This window comes from Ovis canadensis, chromosome 21 (genome assembly GCF_042477335.2).
Source record: "Ovis canadensis isolate MfBH-ARS-UI-01 breed Bighorn chromosome 21, ARS-UI_OviCan_v2, whole genome shotgun sequence".
Classification (NCBI taxonomy): Eukaryota; Metazoa; Chordata; class Mammalia; order Artiodactyla; family Bovidae; genus Ovis; species Ovis canadensis.
In genome coordinates, this window is record NC_091265.1 from 27,625,826 (window position 1) to 27,647,251 (window position 21,426).

The 21,426-nt window shown below is 41.0% G+C and overlaps 1 protein-coding gene across 11 annotated transcripts in view; it reads left to right on the forward strand.

Annotated features, from left to right (window-relative positions):
• DLG2 (discs large MAGUK scaffold protein 2) overlaps positions 1 to 21,426 on the forward strand; it is a 2,361,423-nt gene that overhangs the window by 1,915,106 nt on the left and 424,891 nt on the right. For all 11 annotated transcript variants that reach the window (XM_069564820.1, XM_069564810.1, XM_069564812.1 and 8 more), the window contains one exon: positions 15,798 to 15,954. In XM_069564820.1, coding sequence (XP_069420921.1) covers positions 15,798 to 15,954 — 157 coding nt within the window. The remainder of the gene's footprint in view (positions 1 to 15,797; positions 15,955 to 21,426) is intronic.

Consider the following 21,426-nt stretch of genomic DNA (forward strand, 5'->3'; position numbering starts at 1 on the left):
AGATGATCGGGAACTTGGATATCATGCTGAGGAGTTTAGGCTTCATCCTGAAGGCACACAGATCCCTGGAAGGCTTCTGAGCAAGAGAGTAACGTGGTCAGATACATATTTTGGAAAGATGACTGAAAACTTTATCATAGCTTGCTTCCCACTACACTGCACTGCCTCTCACTGTGGTAGATGTTTAGGGAGTTGACAAGTGACTTCACACACCTTAGAGAGTCAAAGAATATCCTGCCCATAGTCATGAGAAAGATTTCAGGTTTAAATAGTCACTTAAAAAAAAAAAATCCAGAACCTTCTTAAGCCATGTGGTTGAGGAGGAAAAAACTAGCCCACAGCACCCAGCTTCCCTCTGCTGCAAACACCCCAGTGGCTGAGCACGTCCTCTGAAACTCCAGCCAAACAAGATGGTACTGCTGCTCGGCCAGAGGTGGGAGCAAGTCAGGCTGGCATCTCCCCAACTTCCCAGCATCCTAATGTTTTCATAATTATGAAGGCTTTTTTACATCACATTAAAAGAAAAGTAAAACTGCATAAGGGAACATCACATAATTCATCCAGGTGATGGATAAAAAGACAAAGACCTTTTTAGAAAGACTGGTTGCTCTTTGCTCTCGGCTTCTCTGGCTTCTCGGGCACATGTTTCTGACCCAGCACTTGTCCTGGTCCTGGGCTCCTATAACAGCTTGTTTACACGGGGCTCCTCTCACCCCAGGCTCTTTAATCTTTGTATTCACAGTGCCTGACTCAATGTCATACCCGCTGGATGTTTACTGAAAGTTTGGATTCATGAATAAAATATAGTTTTTAAGTGGATGGTGGTGGTTTAGTCACTAAGTCATGTCTGACTCTTGCGACCCCATGGACTGTACCCCACCAGGCTCCTCTGCCTATAGGATTTTCCAGGAAAGAAGAATTTTTTTAATATAAATATGTCAGGGTGTGTATGTGTGTGTGTAGAGGCTTCCCAGGTGGCACTAGTAGTAAAGAATCTGCCTGCCAACCCAGTGTCAGAGACACAGGTTTGATTCCTGGGTGGGGAAGATCCCCTGGAGGAAATGGCAACTGGCTTCAGTATTCTCGCCTGGAGAGCCCCATGGACAGAGGAGCCTGGCAGGCTGCAGTCCACAGTGTTGCAAAGAATCAGACACAACTGAGTGTCTGAGCACACCAGCACATGTATAAAGATCTTGATATTATGAGTAACCAGGTTCCATCTTCTTTAGGTTGACTTTAAGATTCAACTTAAAGTCTAATATGAAAGCTGAAACTAGCGGACAGTACCTACTCTGTTCCAGATATTGGGGACAAAAATCAAATGACATATTCCCTGCTTTCAAGTTGATCGTTCTAGCTGGAGAGGGAGATAAGTTTGCCAACCAGGTGTCATAAGTGTTGTTATAGATACGCGGAGAAAATGCTACGGGAGGCACCCATCGAATTGAGGAGGTAGAAGAGAGTACCAAGGACAATTTCCAGATCCATGAGTTCTCAGTTCTTAATAAGGAACAAGAGTTACGATTTTGTTCCACTGTTCACATTTAATAATGTAGAAAAATGACTACAGATGGGTCCCTAGACGATCCAAACTCTGAATGATGAATGATATGAAACTTAGAGTTCAGATCACTTCAGTATGCAACGTATTGCACTTCTTTATAAACTGGTGGCATGTGCTCATTTACTCAATCATCAAGTGTTTATTGTACATTCTTCTTGTGCATAAACTTTGACCCCACACCTTCAGTAGGTTATAATCTCCCTGGATGTCACAATCCCCTCACACAGGGAAAAGTTCACGGAAATGTAGGGTGGTATGTTCATCAGACCCAAAGTCATTGGCATAGGCAATAAACATGCAGAAATAAGAGCTGTAGCTCAAAATTTTGGGGAGCGGGCCATCATGAAGAAAGTCAACCTTGAGCAGGTCTTACATAAAAGGAAAAATAGAACAAAAGAGAGGGATTCCCTGATGGTCCTGTGGTTAAGAATCCGCCTTGTAATGCAAAGGACACAGTTTCAATCCCTGGTCTAGGAAGATCCCACATGCCATGGGGCAACTGGGCCCATGTGCCACAACTAATGAGCCCACCCTCTAGAACCCATGAGCCACAGCTACTGAAGCCTGCGCGCCTGGAGCCCATTCTCTCTGCAATGAGAGAAGCCACTGCAATGAGAAATCTGAGCCCTGCAACTAGAAAGTAGCCCCCGCTCACTACAGCTAGAGAAAGCCCACGTGCAACAGCAAAAACCTGCACAGCCAAAAAAATTAATTGTTTTCAAAAGGGAAAAAATAAAAGAACAGGATATTTGAGAATGAGAGAACTTAAAGGACAGAGGTGGGACTGAGTGTGGAATATTAAATCAGCTTGAAGTTACAGAGAATTGCCATGAGCCAGGTACCACACTGAGCATCACGGAGTAGACAAACATGGAACGGACACTGAGTGTCCTGAAAAACCATGTTTTGTGCAGTCTCACTGGCAGCCCATAACCGGATCCAAAACATAGACATGTGTGTGACTTGCACCACACTTTTATTTATCACTGTCAGCTTAAAATTCTGAAAAGTTCACCTAAAATCTAGACTCTCATCTCTAGAAACTGGAGAATCTGGCAATGCTAGTCAGTATTCCTGCTTGAGCAACTGTCCAGACTTAAGCAGAAATCCCCTTGAGAGAGAACGTATCCTCAGTCTGTTACAATCCCGACTCAGCCTGCTTCACACATCTGTGTTATCTGTTCTTTCAATATGGACTTTAGATTTTTCTATCCCTGAAAAAAATCTGCCAAAAAGAATAGATATTTGTGAAAATGATTATAGTTTGAAGCAGAGGGTAAAGTGAGATCTAAATCACCGTAAGAGTTGATTCATTGATTCAGTGATGATTTCCTCGGTTCCTGGTTGTCAGGCGTATTGCCGCTGCTAGATAATTGCTAGTGTCTGACAGTCTACTAATGGAGAGGAATCTATGAGTAATCGCTGTGCAATGTGATGAGTGCTACTACGGAAGTATGTGGGCCAGACAGTGTGGACCAGGTGATCACCTGAACCTGGAGGGGCAGAAAGTTTGAACTGAGTTTTAAGATGGCCTGAGCCAAGGAGTGGAGAAATGAAGCAACATGTCCAACTCAAAGAAGCACTAGAGTTGATATGATATGGAGCCCAGGACGGCTGGTGCCAATTAAGCAGGGAACTAAGAGAATCAGCTGTCATTCTAGTGGAAAGAGTGTGTTTGGAACATTGAAACTGGACTCAAAGAATCTTCAAATTAGGAAACGGTCCTAAAAGTCTAGGCCTGAACTAGAGAGAAAAGAGAGTTTGAGGGGATACCTTGATGTTCAGAGAGAAGAGTACAAGGCAACATATAATGAAGTGCCGAAGTTTTGGTTCAAATGATAGAAGCCAAGGGCAGTTAAAGTGAATTTTTGCAAGTCAGTAATTCTGGAAACTATATTCTGTAAATGTTTTGTGATGCCTTTTTAAAATTGAGGTCTTCCTCTGGCTTATACAAAGTATATTTTAGCTTAGTTTTTAAATTTTCATTGCTTACATTATCTCTCCATTTAATGGAGAAAATACTTACAGTAAAGGGACTGGCCCTGTCAAAACAGTGAGAAAGCACTACATACATATGAGAATGGCAAAAACCTAGAGCTCTGTCAACACCAAATGCTAGTGAGGAACTCTCAGTCATTGTTGGTAGGAATGCAAACTAGTACAGCCACTTAGGAAGACGGGTTGGCAACCTCTTACTACTTTTACCATAAGATCTAGCAATCACACTTCTAGTATTTACCCAAATGAATTGAAAATGTATGTCCACACAAAAACCTTCACATAGGGGTTTACAGTGGCTCTGTTTACAACTGCCAAGACTTGGAAGCATCCAGTGTGTCCTTCAGTAGATGAATGAATAAATAAACAGGTATACCCAGACCCTGGACTGTGATTTAGCACTCCAGGCAAATGAGCTATCAAGCCATGGGAAGACAGGGAGCAATCTTAACACATATTACCAAGTGAAAGAAGCCAGTCTGAAAGGCCTCATACTGTAGGATTCCAACCATATGGCATTCTGGAAAAGGCAAAACTGTGCAGACAGTGCAAAGGTTGGGATTGCCAGGGGTGGTGTGGAGAGTGGGATGAATAGGTGGAACCAGGGCATTTAAGGGTGGTGAAACTACTTTTGTGTGATACTATAATGATGGATACGTGACATTATACCCTTTGTGCAAAGCCATAGCATAGATAACACCTACAGTGGTGAACCCTAATGTAAACTGTGGACTTTGGGTGATAAGGACAGGTCAGTGTGGGTTCGTCCATTGTAACAAGTGTAGCGCTCTCGTGGGGGATATTGAGAGCGAGGGAGGCTATACCTGTGTAGAGGCGGTATGTTAATGGGAAATCTGTACCTTCCTCGGCATTTTATCTGAACTGAAACTGCTCTTGGACCAAGGAGTCTGGCGGGCTACAGTCCATGGGGTTGCAAAGACTCAGACATGACTTAGCGATTAAACAGCAACAACAAAACTGCTCTTAAAAACTCTCTCACTTATAAAAAAACAATAGATCGGATTGTGGTTATCAGAGGCAGAGGGTGGGAAGGCGTGGGTATTCGATGAAGACAGTCAAAAGGTACAAACTTCCAGTTATAAAATAAATAAGTACTAGGGGTCTAATGTACAACATGATAAGTATATTAACCCTGCTGTACGTTATATGTGAAAGATGTTAAGAGCCTGAATCCTAAGAGTTTTCATTACAAGGAAAAAAATGTACTTTCTTAAATTTGTATGAGATGATGGATGTTTACTAGACTTATTATGATCATCACTTCATGATGTATATTAGTCAAATCACTGTGCCGTACACCTTAAGTTTATACAGTATTATATGCCAATTATACCTCAATAAAACTAGAGGAAGAAGCTGTGTCTTAAAAAAAAAAAAAAAGACTAGCTCTGATACTTACTAGCTGTGTGAACAATAAACTAGCTTAGCAACTAATGTAAACTAGTTGACTTACCAAAGCATCAAAAAATAGAACTTTTCATACTACTTTATATAAAGTAGATAAACAATAAGGACCTACTATATAGCAAGGGGAACTCAATATCCTGTTAAAAAAAAAAAAGAAAAGCATCCGAAAAAAATGGATCTATGTATAACTGAATCACTTATACTATATATGTACACATGTAACTAACAAAGCATTGTAAATCAACTATACTCCAATATAAAATAAAAATGAATTTTTAAAAAATAGAACTTCTAATTTTTCACAGGGTTTTGATCCTCAAAAGGGAAAATATACATTGAAACACCCTATTTTTTATTTTTTAAGTGCAGTTGATCTATAATATTTGTCTCAAGTGTACAACATAGTGATCCAGTGTTTTTATAGATTACACCCCATTTAAAGCTCTTCTAGGAGTCAGTGAAGTAAAATGGACCGGAATAGGCAAATTTAACTCAGATGACCATTATAACTACTACAGTGGGCAAGAATCCCTTAGAAGAAATGGAGTAGCTCTCATAGTCAACAAAAGAGTCCACAGTGAGTACATGGGTGCAGTCTCAAAAATGACAGAATTATCTCAGTTCATTTCCAAGGCAAACCATTCAATATCACAGTAATCCAAATCTGTGCCCCAACCACTAATCCTGAAGAAGCTGAAGCTGAATGAGTCTATAAAGACCTGCAAGACCTTCCAGAACTAACACCAAAAAAAGATGTCCTTTTTATCATAGGGGACTGGAATGCAAAAGTAGGAAGTGAAGATATACATGGCAAGTTTGGCATTGGAGTACAAAATGAAGCAGGGCAAAGGCTAACAGAGTTCTGCCAAGAGAATGCACTGGCCATAGCAAACACCCTCTTGCAACAACACAAGAGACAGCTCTACACACAGACATCACCAGATGGTCAGTACTGAAATCAGAGTGATGATATATATTGTTTGTAGCCAAAGATGGAGAAGCTCTATGCAGTCAGCAAAACCAAGACCAGCAGTTCATTATGGCTCAGATCATCAGCTCCTTATTGCAAAATTCAGGCTCAACTTGAAGCAAGTAGGGAAAACTATTAGGCCATTCAGGTATGACCTAAATCAAATCCCTTATGATTATACAGTGGAAGTGACAAATAGATTCAAGGGATTAGATCTGATAGAGTGCCTGATGAACTATGGACGGAGGTCCGTGACATTGTACAGGAGGCTGTGATCAACACCAGCCCCAAGAGGAAGAAATGCAACAAGGCAAAATGTAACAAGGTCTGAAGAAGCCTTACAAATAACAGAAAAGAAGAGAAGCAAAATGCAAAGGAGAAAGGGAAAGATATACCCAATTGAATCCAGAGTTCCAGAGAAAAGCAAGGAGAGATAAGAAAGGTTTCTTAAGTGAACAATACAAAGAAATACAGAGGAAAAAATAGAATGGGAAAGAGTCAAGATCTCTTCAAGAAAATTGGAGATACCAAGTGAACATTTCATGCAAAGATGGGCTCAATAAAGGAGAGAAATGGCAAGGGCCTAAAAAAAAGAGATTAAGAAGAAATGGCAAGAATACACAGAACAAACTGCACAAAAAAGGTCTTAATGACCCAGATAACCACAATGGTATGGTCACTGACCTAGAACCAGACATCCTGGAGTGTGAAGTCAAGTGGGCCTTAGGAAGCTTAAGTATGAACCAAGCTAGTGGAGGTGATGGAATTCTAGCTGAGCTATTTCAAATCCTAAAAGATGATGCTGTGAAAGTGCTGCACTTAATATGCCAGCAAATTTGGAAAACTTAGCAGTGGCCACAGGACTGAAAAAGGTCAGTTTTCATTCCAATCTCACAGAAAGGCAATGACAAAGGATGTTTAAGTTACCGTACAATTGCACTCATTTCACATGCTAGCAAGATTATGTTCAAAATCTTTCAAGCTAGGTTTGAGCAGTAAGTGAACTGAGAACTTACAAGCTGGATTTAGAAAAAGCAGAGGAACCACCAATCAAATTGCCAGCCTCCATTGGATCATAGAAAAAGCAAGGGAATTTTTAAAAGCATCTACAGTTCTGCTTCATTGACTAGGCTAAAGCCTTTGATTGTGTAGATCCCAACAAACTGTGGGAAATTCTTAAAGAGATGGGAATACCAGACCACATTATCTGCCTCCTGAGAAACCTATATGCAGGACAAGAAGTAACAGTTAGAACTGGACGTGGAACAACAGACTGGTTCAAAATTGTGAAAGGAGTATGTCAAGGCTGTATATTATCAGCCCGCTTATTTAACTTACATGCAGAGTACATCATGCACATGCCAGGCTGGATGACAAGCTGGAATCAAGATATCTGGGAGAAATATCAACAACCTCAGATATACAGACGATATCACTCTAATGGTAGACAGCAAAGAGGAACTAAATAGCCTCTTGATGAAGGTGAAAGAGAAGAGTGAAAAGCTGGCTTAAAACCTAACATTAAAAAAAGGAAGATCATGATATCCTGTCCCATCACTTCATGCAAATAGTTGGGGAAAAAGTGGAAACAGTGACAGATTTTATTTTCCTGGGCTCCAAAATTACTATGTAAGGTGACTATGGCCACAAAATTAAAAGACACTTGCTCTTTGGAAGAAAAGCTATGACAAAGCTAGACAGCATGTTAAAAAACAGAGACATCGCTTTGCCGACAAAGGTCTGTATAGTCGAAGCTATAGTATGGATGTGAGAATGGGACCATAAAGAAGGCTGAGCAACAAAGAATTGATGCTTTCGAAGTATGATGCTGGAGAAGACTCTTGAAAGTCCCTTGGACTGCAAGAAGATCAAACCAGTCAATCCTAAAGTAAATCAACCCCGAATATTCATTGGAAGGATTGATGTTGAAGCTGAGGCTCCATACTTTGACCACCTGATGCGAAGAACTGACGCACTGGAAAAGATCGTGATGCTGGGAAAGATCGAGGGCAAGAGAAGGGGGCAACAGAGGATAAGATGGCTGGATGGCATCACTGACTCAATGGACATGAGTTTGAGCAAACTCAGGAGATAGTGAAGGACAGGGAAGGCTGGCGTGCTGCAGTTTATGGGGTCACAGAGTCAGACACAACTTAGTAACTGAACAACAGCAAAGTGCTTATAAAACACTGGCTATTTCCTGTTTTGTGCAATAGGTACTCATAGTGTGTTTATTTCATACATAGCGGTTTGTATCTCTTAATCCCCATTTGGCCCCACTCCACTGTTTCCCTCTCCCTCCTGGTAACCACTTGTGTGTTCTCTTTATCTGTGAGTCTGTTTCTGTTTTGTTATATATTTGTTATATTTGTTTGTTTTATTTTGACATGAAAACTCTTTAAAATCTTCCACATAATATAACGGGTTATTAGTATAAGAATTTTAAATTAGAAAAAGTAAATCATTTGGAGTATGCTTAGGACATTTCATTTGCATAGAATTTTACAGATTTATTTCTTTGGTGTTTCTCCTTATTAATTAAAATAAACATCCTAATTTACTGTGATACAAAATTCTCTTTTTAAAAACACATTTAAATCTCAAGAGTTGAGAAATTTCCAAATAACTTAGTTTAAAAGACTTGTCCAAGGAAAACAAATAAAAACTACCATCACTCACAAATGATATATTTTATGCACAGAGGTCACTAACAATATGCCCCTGTGTAAGTTACATAGATATGTAATGGGGTCTAATGATTTATTATAATCTTAAAAGCTGTATTCTTTCTGCAGAGACTCGTTTTGCATATTAAACATGTAAGGATAATCCTTAATTCCAAATGAATTTTGTTCTCTCCCATTTTTCTATTAAAATATCAGGCTCCCTCCACAAAGTCAAAGTTTTCTCGTTTTTTTATAGAACCATGAGTACAAGAAATGCTTTACTTTCCTATTAACTTTACAAGAAGGGCAAATGTGATGCAACTTATAGCTTTTCTGGTCTGAGGAACATGAGGCAGAGATGAGACCAGAGGATGAATGGCAAGCTAGAGAATGACTACCCCATCTAAGTGGGCCATGTTCTAGACAACTGTTGCTCTACAATGGGACTGAGAGTCAGCGTTCATAGAATGTCTGGGTTGGTTTTTTCCCCATGTAAAGCCGTGAATCCACATTTTATGCAAGTTTTTCTAATTTTAAACATGAGCAACAAATTCAAAAATTTGTTAACACTGTGGTTCATATCAAGCCTCCAACTTGTCAACTGACAATCTCTGGAATATATTGTACTTTAGACTCTGGGATTTTGAATTAGAAAATCTGCACCTTAGTTCTGCCTTTGCTCCTTACTAAACTCAGTAAAAAGTTGGGCAAGCAGTCTTGTTTAACTACAATAGAGAGCTGTCAAAATAATTTCTTCATCAGGTTGTCTACTTTTCTCAACATTTTGTTATAAAATTTTTCAAACATGAAGAAATTTAAAGAATGTTATAATGAACACCCATATACTTGCCATCTAGATTCTGGCTTCAACATTTCACTACACTTCCTCTTCAACCTATCCAGTCACCAATCCATCTTCCTTTTAGGATTAGTTTCAAAGTTGTGGCAGACATCAGTTTACCTCCGTCATTGGATTGTTTTGAAGAATAAGCGGAATGATGCACGGAAAGCATCAAGTACCACATTTGGCATCTCGGTAAACAGAGTCGTAATAGCCTCCTTCCTGCCATCTGTTTTATCTATAGCTTGAATGTCATTGGTCCCACTGAGAGTATGTGATTTATACTGGGGGGGGGGAGATATTTTTTATAATAACTTTTTTGTCAAAAATCCTGTTAACCCCTACCTTCAAAAACGTATCTAGAACCTGGATTTCTGGTATCAGCCAATGGAAAATATCCCCGTTCCTCTCTAATTTTCCCTTTTATGTAGAAAAGCAAAAACAACTTTAGACATAACCAAAGAAACATGAAAACACTCTAAAAAGCTGGACAAAGGACTTCCCTGGTGGTCCAGTGGTTAAGAATCCGCCTGCCAATGCAGGGGACGTGGGTTCGATCCCTGGTCCGGGAAGATCCTACCTGCTGTGGAGCTACTGAGCCCACATGCCCTAGAGCCCTAGGGTCCAAGTGTTGCAGAGAAGCTCTGCAGTAAGGGAAACCACCACCATGAGAAGCCTGTGTACTACGATGAAGAAAGAGTAGCCCCTGCTCGCTGCAGCCTAGAGAAAATCTGCTTGCAGCAACAGAGACCCAGCACAGCCATAAATAAATAATTTTTTTTTTTAAGTTGGAAAGATGTCAGGCCAGCTCAGAGAGGAATGACACTGATGTGAGTTATCTGGATTTTCTTTCTGCGTCCCGTATATCCTAGATGGGCCAGAGAAGGCTATACCTTGAAACCGCCACTTTGTATAGATTAAAAAGCCTCAAGAAAAGCCTGCTCCCTGTAACCAAAGGACTGGGGAAAGAGTAGACTAATAGAACAGGGAAGTTTGAGGCCATGGGGTCCTACTCTAGCCAGATAACAAAGAAAAAGTCGTCCACTCACCACTGTGGTACCAGTAGACCATGTGGATAGCTGGACTTCTGGCCCCAGCAGAGACAGCTGGGATACACAGTTATGAGATGGCCCTTCATTTCTTCCACTGGGTTGGTGTCAGGGGGCCAAAGAAGAGCTGAACTTCCATTCCCATCCTGCAACTAAAAGGCAGAATAAGACGGTATGAGGTGTTGTTAGTTGATCCTCCTCTTTCAGTGGGAAGCTGAACTTGCATCTTTACCCAGCAGCAACGAGGTAGAATGAGATTCGCTTTCTGTTCCCTTCGGGGCCCTGCTGGGAGCTGAACTTCTACCCCTGGGCAGCGGCAACAGACAGAAGGAGGGAGAATGAAGCAGCACTTGTTGGCAAACCACTTTACCTACCAGAGCAGTGTCCATGGGGCTTGATCGGGGTGGGGAGGGCTGAACCGCTAGCCCCTCTCAGGGGTAAAACAAGGTGGTTCAAGGTGGTACTGGTCAACATGCCACTTTCTCTCCACCTTTGGTGTCAGTGGGTCCAGACGGACCTGAGCCTCTACCCCCCCAAGTGGCAGGCAGGGAGAATGGCTAGAATGCAAACTGGAGCCCCACTCTCCTCTCTGGTGTCACCAGAGCCATGTGGAGAGCTGAATACCCATCCCACTTGGATCTGCTAAACAAATCTACAACCTGGGAAAGACTAAAATGGATATAATCCAGTGCCTCACAACATAACACCCAAAATGTCCAGTATACAATAAAAGATCACTTAGCATGCCAAAAAACAGGATAACCTCAACTTGAATGAGGAAAGACATTGTTCAATGATAGGAAAGACAATGTTCAAGATAGCAACACTGAGGTACTAATAACACAGATGCTGGAATTTTCTGTCAAGGATTTTAAAGTAGACATCATGCTTCAATGAGCAATAACAAATACACTTGAAATCAATTTTTTTTTAGAAAGTCTCAGCAAAGGAATAAAAGATATAAAGAAAAACAAAATAGAATGTTAAAGCTTTTTAAAAATAAAATAAGCAAAATTTTAAAACTCACTAGGTGGGTTTGATAGCAGAATAAATATAACAGAAGAAAGAAACAGTGAATCTGAAAGTTGAAAAACAGGAATTACTCAATCTGAACAGAAAAAGAAAACAGACTGGAAATGTATCCACTGTCCACCACCTCCTGTAATACCACTCTTGTCCATGGCACTATTATATTTTGCCTAAATACAGCAAAATCCACCCAACTGGTCTTCTTTCATCTTTGCCCCTCATATCTACTTTATACCAAAGTAATCATGTAAAATGTAAATCAGATCAGGTAATTTTTCCCAGTGAGTCCCTGTTTCTCTCAGAGTAAAAATCAAAGTTTTAAAATGGTCTACGGAACCCTTCAGGATTTATCCCCCTATTGCCTATCCGCCTGTGGGAGTCAAAATTCTGGAATGGCCCCATGATCTCCACCTTCTGGTGTTGCTCCCACAGTTAAGTTACCTTCCATGGAAAAGGAAGTTTACAAATGTAATTAAGATTACTAAGCAGTTGATCTTAAGGTTAAGAATCATCTGGGTGCTTCACACCTAATCACACAGACCTTGGAAAAGCAGAGAGTTAAATCCAGCCAGCTGCAGAAGAACAAGCCAGAGAGCTTCCAAAAAAGGAAAGGATTCAGTGTACCATTTCTGACTTGAAGTTTATCAAGGACCACGTGAGAAGGAAAAGGGGTGGCCTCTAGAAGCTGAGAGAGACTCCCAACTGGCAGCCAGCAAGGAAACAGGACCTCAGTCTTTGTTATGGCTACTTTTGTATGTCAACTTGACTAGGTCACAGGGTGCCCAGATAATTAAACCTTTTCAGGGTGTGTCTGTGAGGGTGTTTCTGGATGAGACTATCATTTGTATCAGTGTACTGAATAAAGCTGATCGTCCTCTCTCATATGAGTAGCCCCATCCCACCCACTGAAGGCCTGAATAAAACCGAAGACAAAGTAAGAGAGAGTTTGCTTTCTTTCTGCCTTTGATCTGGGGCATTGCTTTTCTCCTAACTTTGGGCTGAAACTTGTGCTGGAAGTTGTACCATCAGCTCTCCTGGGTCTCCAGCTTGCTGACTACAGATCCTGGAACTTCTCATTAATCATGGCTCCATCGGTCAATTCCTTATAATAAAATGCTGAGTTGGCCAAAAAAAGGTTCATTTGGATTCTTTCCATAAAATCTTACAGGAAAAACTGAACGAACTCTTTTGGCCAACCTGATATATGTAAAAGTACAAGTACAAGATACCGAATTCTGCCAACAAGCTACCTTGAATATGGATCTGGCTTTTTCCCCAGAACATCCCAATAAAGTTTGTCCTGGCTGACATCTTGATAATAACCTTATGAAATCCTAGGCAGACAACCTAGACAAGGCCACCCTGACTTCTGACCTACAAAACTGTGAGGTAATAGTGGGTGTTTGTGGTAATTTGTTACTCATCAATAGAAAACTAGTACGCTGACATCATCTTTCACTATTCTCCTTCCCTTGTTCACTCATTCAGCCACAGTGGCCCCCTAGCTCTTCCTTGACAACACCAGGCACCTTCCCACATTAGTGCCTCTGTCCCTTCTAGCTGGAACATCTCCTTTAGATATCATGATGAGATTCCTCACCTCTGCAGTCTTTCCTCAACTGTCACCTTTTCAGTAAATCCTGCCCAAGCTCATCCCTGCAAGCACCTGTCCTTGCACTCCTCCACTTTCTCTTTTTCCCAAAATATTTACTGCTTTCTAACATACCATATAACAAACTAGTTTATTGCATGTAGTCTGCCCCCATCAGAATGAGCTAACTCTGTGTCAAGTTACCTCTTAATACATAGCATTGTTACGTATTATAGTCCAAGCTCTAGTGTGCATTGTACACCTTTCCTCAAATAAAACAGATATACTGCATCTCTTTATGCAAGGAAATGTGATAGCAAATTTAAAAGTCTGTGTAGTCATTAATATGATGACTTAAATATCATATAATATTGTTTACATGTAGAATCTAAAAAAATGGTACAGATGAACTTACTTGCAAAGCAAAAAGAGAGTCATAGATTAAGAGAACAAACTTAAGTTACCGAAGGGGGGAAATAGGGTTGGGATGAATCAGGAGATTGGGATTGACATAAAGTCACTACTATGTATAAAGTAGCTAGCTAATTAAAAACCTACTGTGTAGCACAGGAAACGTTACTCAGTGCTCTGTGGTGACCTCAGTGGGAAGGATATCTAAAAGAGAATGGATATGCTTATACAAAGAGGAACTAAAGACCCTCTTGATGAGGGTGAAAGAGGAGAGTGAAAAAACTGGCTTAAAACTCAACATTCAAAAAACGAAGATCATGGAATCCAGTCCTTTCACTTCATGGCCAATAGATGGAGAAAAAGTGGAAAAATAGTGACAGTCTTTAATTTCTTGGACTCCAGAATCACTGCAAACAATGACTGAAACCACAAAATTAAAAGACACTTGCTCTTTGGAAGAAAAGCTATGACAAACCTAGACAGCATATTAAAAAGCAGAGATGTCATTTTGCTGACAAAGGTCTGTATAGTCAAGGCTATGGATTTTCCAGTAGTCATGTATGGATCTGAGAGTTGGACTATAAAGAAGGCTGAGCACTAAAGAATTGATGCTTTTGAACAGTGGTGTTGGAGAAGACTCTTAAGAGTCCCTTGCACAGCAAGATCAAGTCAGTCAATCCTAAAGGAACTCAACCCTGAATATTCATTGGAAGGACTGATGCTGAAGCTGAAGCTCCAATACTTTAGCCACCTGATGCAAAGAGCTGCTTCACTGGAAAAGACCCTGATGCTGGGAAAGATTGAGGGCAGGAGGAGAAGGGGGTGGCAGAAGATGAGATGACTGGATGGCATCACTGATTCAATGGACACAAGTTGAAGTAAACTCCAGAAGATAGTGAAGGACAGGGAAGCCTGGCATGCTGCAGTCCATGGGGTCACAAAGAGTTGGTCATGGCTTAGCCACTGAACTACAACAATACGTTTATGTATAACTGATTCACTTTATTGCACAGCAGAAACTAACACAACATTGTAAAGCAGTGATACTCCAATAAAAAATTAATTTAAAAAAATAAAAATATATTGGACTTTTTTGTCATTCTTATATCATTAAGAGTAGGAAAATAGAAGAGAAACATTTCATAATTGGAACTGAGATATTTGAAAGAGAAGGGTAGGTGATATTAAAAAAAAAATCTTGGTCAAACCTGAGGCTTGCAGGATAACATTTTTTTGAAACTACTGATAGAGACAGTTCGACTAGATGCCTTCTTAGAACCCTTGCAATTCTGTGCTCCATAATTTTTCAACCTCTAAACAATCTCAGTGAACTGTTGGCTTAAGATTTGATCTCTCATCCTTTTACTGATGACCCTCAAATCTGCCTTTGCAGTCCTCTCTGAGAATCTAAATTCCTATCCTTTGTCTCCAACTGCTTCACACATCTCCACAAGGATGTCTCACTAGTACCTGGAATTAAGCATGTCAAAATCATACTCATGCTCGTACCCTGGGTTCCACCTTCCCTCTCTCCCCTTTTTGCAAGTACTTACATGTTCTTCCTTCCTCCTCCAGTACCCGAAACAACCTCTGTTCCTGCCTTCAAATCACCTCTCGCATGTGGCCCTTTTCATCATCACTGCCATCCCTCTTGGGCAGGCTGTCACGTCCCTAAACCTGGCTCACTTGGTCAACAGCCTCAGCGGTCTTCCTGTCTCCCATCATATCTGTGCTTCCAACTCCATCAATCCTACATATGGCCATTTGTAATCTTCCTAAAATTGATTTAAATATTATTCATGCCTCAAAATCTTCCAGTGAGTCCCCACTGCCTCCAGAGTAAATTTTAATTAAACAAAACACGAGCCCAGAGGCTGTCATGTAATATAGCTCATCGTCTGGCCTATTCGGTCTAGTCCCTTGTCCCCCAAATTCTCTTCCTCTTGTTGGATACATCCATCCGATTGAATTCTGCTGTAGTAGTGCTCAGGACAAGAACAGATGTTATCAACAAAGGAAAACTGGAAGTAAAGCTAGTTTAATGAAAGGTTTGGGGATTAAGGGATAAACTTGCATGGTATATTGGCATCTGTTACAGTGAGGAATTCAGACATCTGCCCTGATATTAGCATATTTTTGATATGCAAATGTATCATACTTGGAGAAGCCATTTTCGTAGGTAGTAAGTAAAAGCAATGTAAATCTTGACTGGGCCACCCTATGGACGTGATTCTCCACTTGTTTCTGCAGGGAGCCCCGCAAGGTGGTCCTGCATAAAGGATCCACTGGCCTGGGCTTCAACATCGTGGGCGGAGAAGACGGAGAAGGTATTTTTGTCTCCTTCATTCTGGCTGGTGGACCAGCAGACCTGAGCGGGGAGCTTCAGAGAGGAGACCAGATCCTATCTGTGAGTATTGCTCCTTAATCTTTATTCCCTGACTTTCTGAGAGAAAGTCCCCTCCAGTTATAAGTCCAAAAGCACCTTCATTCCAAAGGAAATACGGAAGAAAGCACTATGGCTTCAGGTGCATGTCGCAGTTTAAATGGTGTTCAGGTTTGAGGCGTGTTTCTTTCTTCAGATACAGGTAGAGGTGCTAGTGTTTTCATTTAGATTTTCTGAGACGTTTGTATCCAATAGAACAGTGAGAAGCATGCATTCTTTTCAGTGTATTACTTATTTTTCAAAATGCTAAATTTCTTTCCAAATCCTTCCTTATACTCTAAAAACGGCCTCTTCATGATGCATGCAGGTTGTTGCATGTAACTGTTTAAGAATAATGTTGGGGCTTCCTCCATGGCTCAGTGGTAAAGAATCTGCCTGCCAGTGCAGGAGACACGGGTTCGATCCCTGTTCTGGGAAGATCCCAGATGTCACCAAGCAACTAAGCCTGCGTGCCATACCTATTCAGCCTGTGCTCTAGAGCCCAGAAGCCACGACTGCCGAAGGCCACAGGCCCAAGATGCTCCACAGCAAGAGAAGCCACCACAATGAGAAGCCCACACACCACAACCAGGGAGTGGCCCCCACTCGCCGCAACTAGAGAAATGCCTGCACAGCAACAAAGATTCAGCGTAGCCAGAAATACAAATAATCGTTTTAAAATGAATAACGTGTAAAACAGTGCTACATACAATTTGGTGATGTTGCTAAGTGGTAGCACATCACCATTTACCTAAATAGAAAAATTACTAGCAATGAGTCAGTAAGGACTTATGTACCACCCATATTAGAAAAGTAATTACTTTATAAAAGTTATTTATATTCTCACAGTCACTGTGAAAGGTAAATCACCACGTCCAGATGAAACGAATATGGTTCAGAGAGGTTAAATAACTTGTCAAAGTTCACCTAACTAGGGATTTCCCTGGTGGTCCAGTGGTTAAGATTCTTTGTTTCCACTACAGTGGGTATGAGTTCAGTCCCGGGTCAGAGAAATAAGATCCTGCAACCCATGTAGCATGGCAAAGAAAAAAAAAAGTGCACCTAACTATAGAGTCAGAGTTTGGATTTAAATATTCAGTCTTAATATCCTTCACCCACCTCCTCTTACCTGCCTTCTTTCCTTCCATCCTTCCTTCCATCCTGCTTTCCCGACTCCTCTCTTCTCCAAGCCCTTTCTTCTCTTTGAATATCTATTGATGCTTCTTTCTATTACATCAAGCTACCTCCTTGGGATAAATTCTATGATAAGTAGTTAAATCCACTGTGAGTGTTCATGTCCACTCTGCAGTTTTGGCAATCATGCAAATAATAACAGAGAATTACTAAAGGAGCCCAGTTTTATGGGGATGGTTATGATTTGTAACTAAATAAAGCATTTAGTTTGTGGTTTTCATTGTGCCTTTTGGAAAATTCATCTTTGCTTTATAGCTATGACCTTATATTTGTTAACCATCACCACCACCCTGCACACATTATTTACCTATAGGATGTAGTCAGTTGACCTGAGCAGCGCCCACTGGTCTGTAGGCTTGACCCTCCCTTTTGTATGTCTGTGGTTCTCCCACACGTAGAGGTTCCTGCTCACTCATCAGCTATCAGATGTCTAGAAGGATTGAGTATGGAAGAATTAGGGTAAGGCCCCGTGCCAGGCCCTTATTCTATTGCCTATCATCACCCCTTCAATTACTCCCCCCGACCTACATCTTCTGTACTTAAATGACATATAAGATATAACTTAACATTTCTCCAAGGAAGACATACAGATAGCTGATAAACACTTGAAAAGATATTCAGCATCACTCATTACTAGAGAAATGTAAAATCCAAACTACAATGAGAGGTCACCTCACACTGGTCAGAAGGGCCATCATCAAAACCTTTACAAATACTAAATGCTGGAGAGGATGTGGAGAAAAGGGAACCCTCTTGCACTGTTGGTGGGAATGTAAATTGATGCAGCCATTGTGAAGAGCATAGAGATTCCTTAAAAACTAGGAATAAATCTACCATATGACCCAGCAACCCACTACTGTGCATGTACCCTGAGAAAACCAGTTTTAAAAGACAGGTACTCCAGCATTCATTGCAGTGCTATTTACAGTAGCCAGGACCTGGAAGCAACCCAGACGTCCTTTGGCAGATAAATGGATAAGGAAGCCTTGGTGCCTATATACAGTGGAATACTGGTGGTGGTTTAGTCACTAAGTCATGTCCAACCCTTGTTCCAACTCTTGCAGCTTGATGGACTGCAGCCCACCAGACTCCTCTGTCCATGGGATTTCCCAGGCAGGTATACTGGAGTGGGTAGCCATTTTCTTCTCCAGGGGATCTTACTGACCCAGGAATCAAATCTGGGTCTCTTGCATTGCAGGCAGATTCTTTACTGACAGCTACGAGGGAAGCCGGAAGCCCAGTGGAATATTACTCAGCCGTTAAAAAGAATGAATTTGAGTCAATTCTAGGGAGGTGGACGAACCGAAAGCCTGTTATACAGAGTGAAGTCAAAAAGAGAAAGACAAATATATACTTTTTTAATGGAATATAGAAAACTGGTACTGATGAACCTATTTGCAAGGCAGGAACAGAGACACAGAGAGAAAGAACAGACTTATGGGCACAGCAGGGGAAGCAGAAGGGGGGACGAATTGGGAGGGTAGCACTGAAACATATGTATCACCACGTGTGAAACAGATAGCCAGTGGGAATTTGCCATATGACGCAGGGAGCTCAGCCAGGCACTAGGATGGGGTGTGGGGGAGGTTCAAGAGAGATGGGACCTATGTATGCCCATGGCTGATTCATGTTGATGTACGGCAGAAAGCAACACAGCACTGTCTAGTAATTATCCTCCAGTTAAAATGTTTTTTTAAAGTTTAGACAATATATAACTTTAAAATTCTAATAAGCTCTTAAACCTCATTGTCCGTGTTTATTTACATGTTTATCTTTCTCTACTAAGTTACCAAAAGCTCTCTGAAAGCAAACTCTGTATCTTTTATGATTTTGGATCCTCAACATTTAGCACAGTGCCTGGTACCTAGCCATCTCTCAAAAATTGTTTATTGATGAAAAAGTATTAAATAAAAATAGTGATGCCTTGAAAAGTCACTAGAGCCTGGGAGACTGACTCTGAAATTCTTTCTAGGACAGACTTACATATCTGCCTCATCCTGGCTGAAAATCTGTAGACTGGGGGACCACTCTGTCATTTCAGCACAATCAGCGTTCCCATTGTCAAAGCACTTTCCCAGACACAAAGCACTTTCACATGCATTGATTCTAGGGATCAGTGTTATTATTTCTCTCAATTTCCACATCAGGGAAAGAGGATTCAGAATGGCTAAATGATTTGTCCATAGCTCCACAGCTCCTGACTCCGATGTGGGACTCAAAAGCAGCTCCCTTGACCCCAAATCAGTGTTCTTTCTCCTCACGGCACAATCTCTCTTCGAAACCTTGACAATGATCTCAGTGTACACAAGCTTCTTTGTACACACTGCTTGGTGTGCGCAGCACATTTAGACGCACACAGAACCATAGTGAGTGAGTGAGAGTCGCTCAGTCATGTCCGACTCTTTGTGGCCCCATGGACTATACAGTCCATGGAATTCTCCAGGCCAGAATACTGAAGTGGGTAGCCGTACCCTTCTCCAGAGGATCTTTCCAACCCCGGATTGAACCCAGGTCTCCTGCATTGCAGGCAGATTCTTTACCAGCTGAGCCACCAGGGAAGCCCAAGAATACTGGAGTAGGTAGCCTATCCCTTCTCCAGGGGATCTTCCCAGCCCAGGAATCGAACTGGGGTCTTCTGCATTGCAGGCAGATTCTTTACCAGCTGAGCTAGCAGGGAAGCCCGCACAAAACTATAAGGAACTAATATTTACATGGAGCTTTTGAGTCAGTCACAGGGGTAGGTAACATAATCTTAGAACAACTCTATGCCTTATTATGTTCATTTGAAATATGAATAAACTGAGGCACAGAGATGATATTATTGACTTTTTAACTCTGTTTAAATAAGAAATCCTCTAAGCTATGGGTTTTATTTGTTTAATCTCTAGGCATGTGGTGGGGAAAGGAACAAGATGATAACCTTGTTATAGCTCAACAAAGAAAACTCCTAAGTATTTCTGCTTCCAGAAGTAGATGAATCCATTTAAATATTATTGCCAGGACCACAGAGTAAGCATGGCAACAAATCAGAATCATAGTCTTCTTAGAGATAGCAATTCATAGTACATAACAGCAATGTCTAAAGTTCAAATATCATATTTTTTATGTAAAACATTTGCAAAGATAGTTCAACAATGAAAATACCATTCATTTTTTACAGTGGGAAAGGAAAAGGAATTCTTTTCAGCTTGTGGAAATTTATATAAACTGTGGCTAAAAATTGGCTAGTGTAAAGGCTCAGTATTGGAATTTCATTGTTTAACCCTACAAGGAAGAAATAAACAGGCTTGGGAAACTTACACATTATTACAATATGGAAAGAAAAGTGACAGAATTATTAGCAATGGAATATGGAGGATAATATTTTGCATCTACAGCTTCCACTGGATATGTAAAGACAAGCTATACCTTCGTGGAAAACAAAAGAACAAAAACCCTAAATAAAAATTCAGTGCATAGATTTCTAAGTCATATAAGATTTATTTGCAAATAAGTCATGCTAAAAATAACATAGTAAGTTTAGAGAGGAGAAATAGCATCCCCGGGGAAGAGAGCTGAAGGGTAGATCTCTGCTCTCAACTGATTTTCATCGAGAAGGAACTTGTATAATAGGCAACTACCGTGCTAATCAGGGATGTAATACCCATTCCTATTTTCCTGAATTATTCTCCCACACAGACTGTAGAATCTTCTAAGACAATTTGTTTTATTAATGGCTTACTATGTGTCAGATTCTGTCTCAGGAATTGAAATCTCAAAGATGAGTGAGAATAATAGATCTCAAAATGCTCACTGCCCAAAGCAGATACAGCTGTCTTCCATATCCACGGAGGATTTGTTCCAGGACAACCTGTCAACAGCAAAATCTGCTAAACTCAAGTCCCTTAGATAAAATGGCATAGTACATTGAATACAGTCGGCCCTCCGCATCAGCGAGTTTTGCATCCATGCATTCAACCAACTGGGCTTCCTTGTGGCTCAGTGGGAAAGAATTCACCTGCCAATGCAGGAGGCAGGGCTTTGATCCCTGGGTCAGGAAGATCCTCTGGAGAAGGAAATGGCAACCAGCTCCAGTATTCTTGCCTGGGAAATCGGACACAAGTGAGCAACTCAACAACAATTCAACCAACTGCAAATCCAAGGCCAACTGTATATCAATGTATCTAATGCATGTGAGCACACAGAGAGAGAGAGAGGTGGCATACTGAGGAAAGAGAAGAGAGAAAGCACTTAGAACAGAGCATGTCACATTGTAAGTACTTA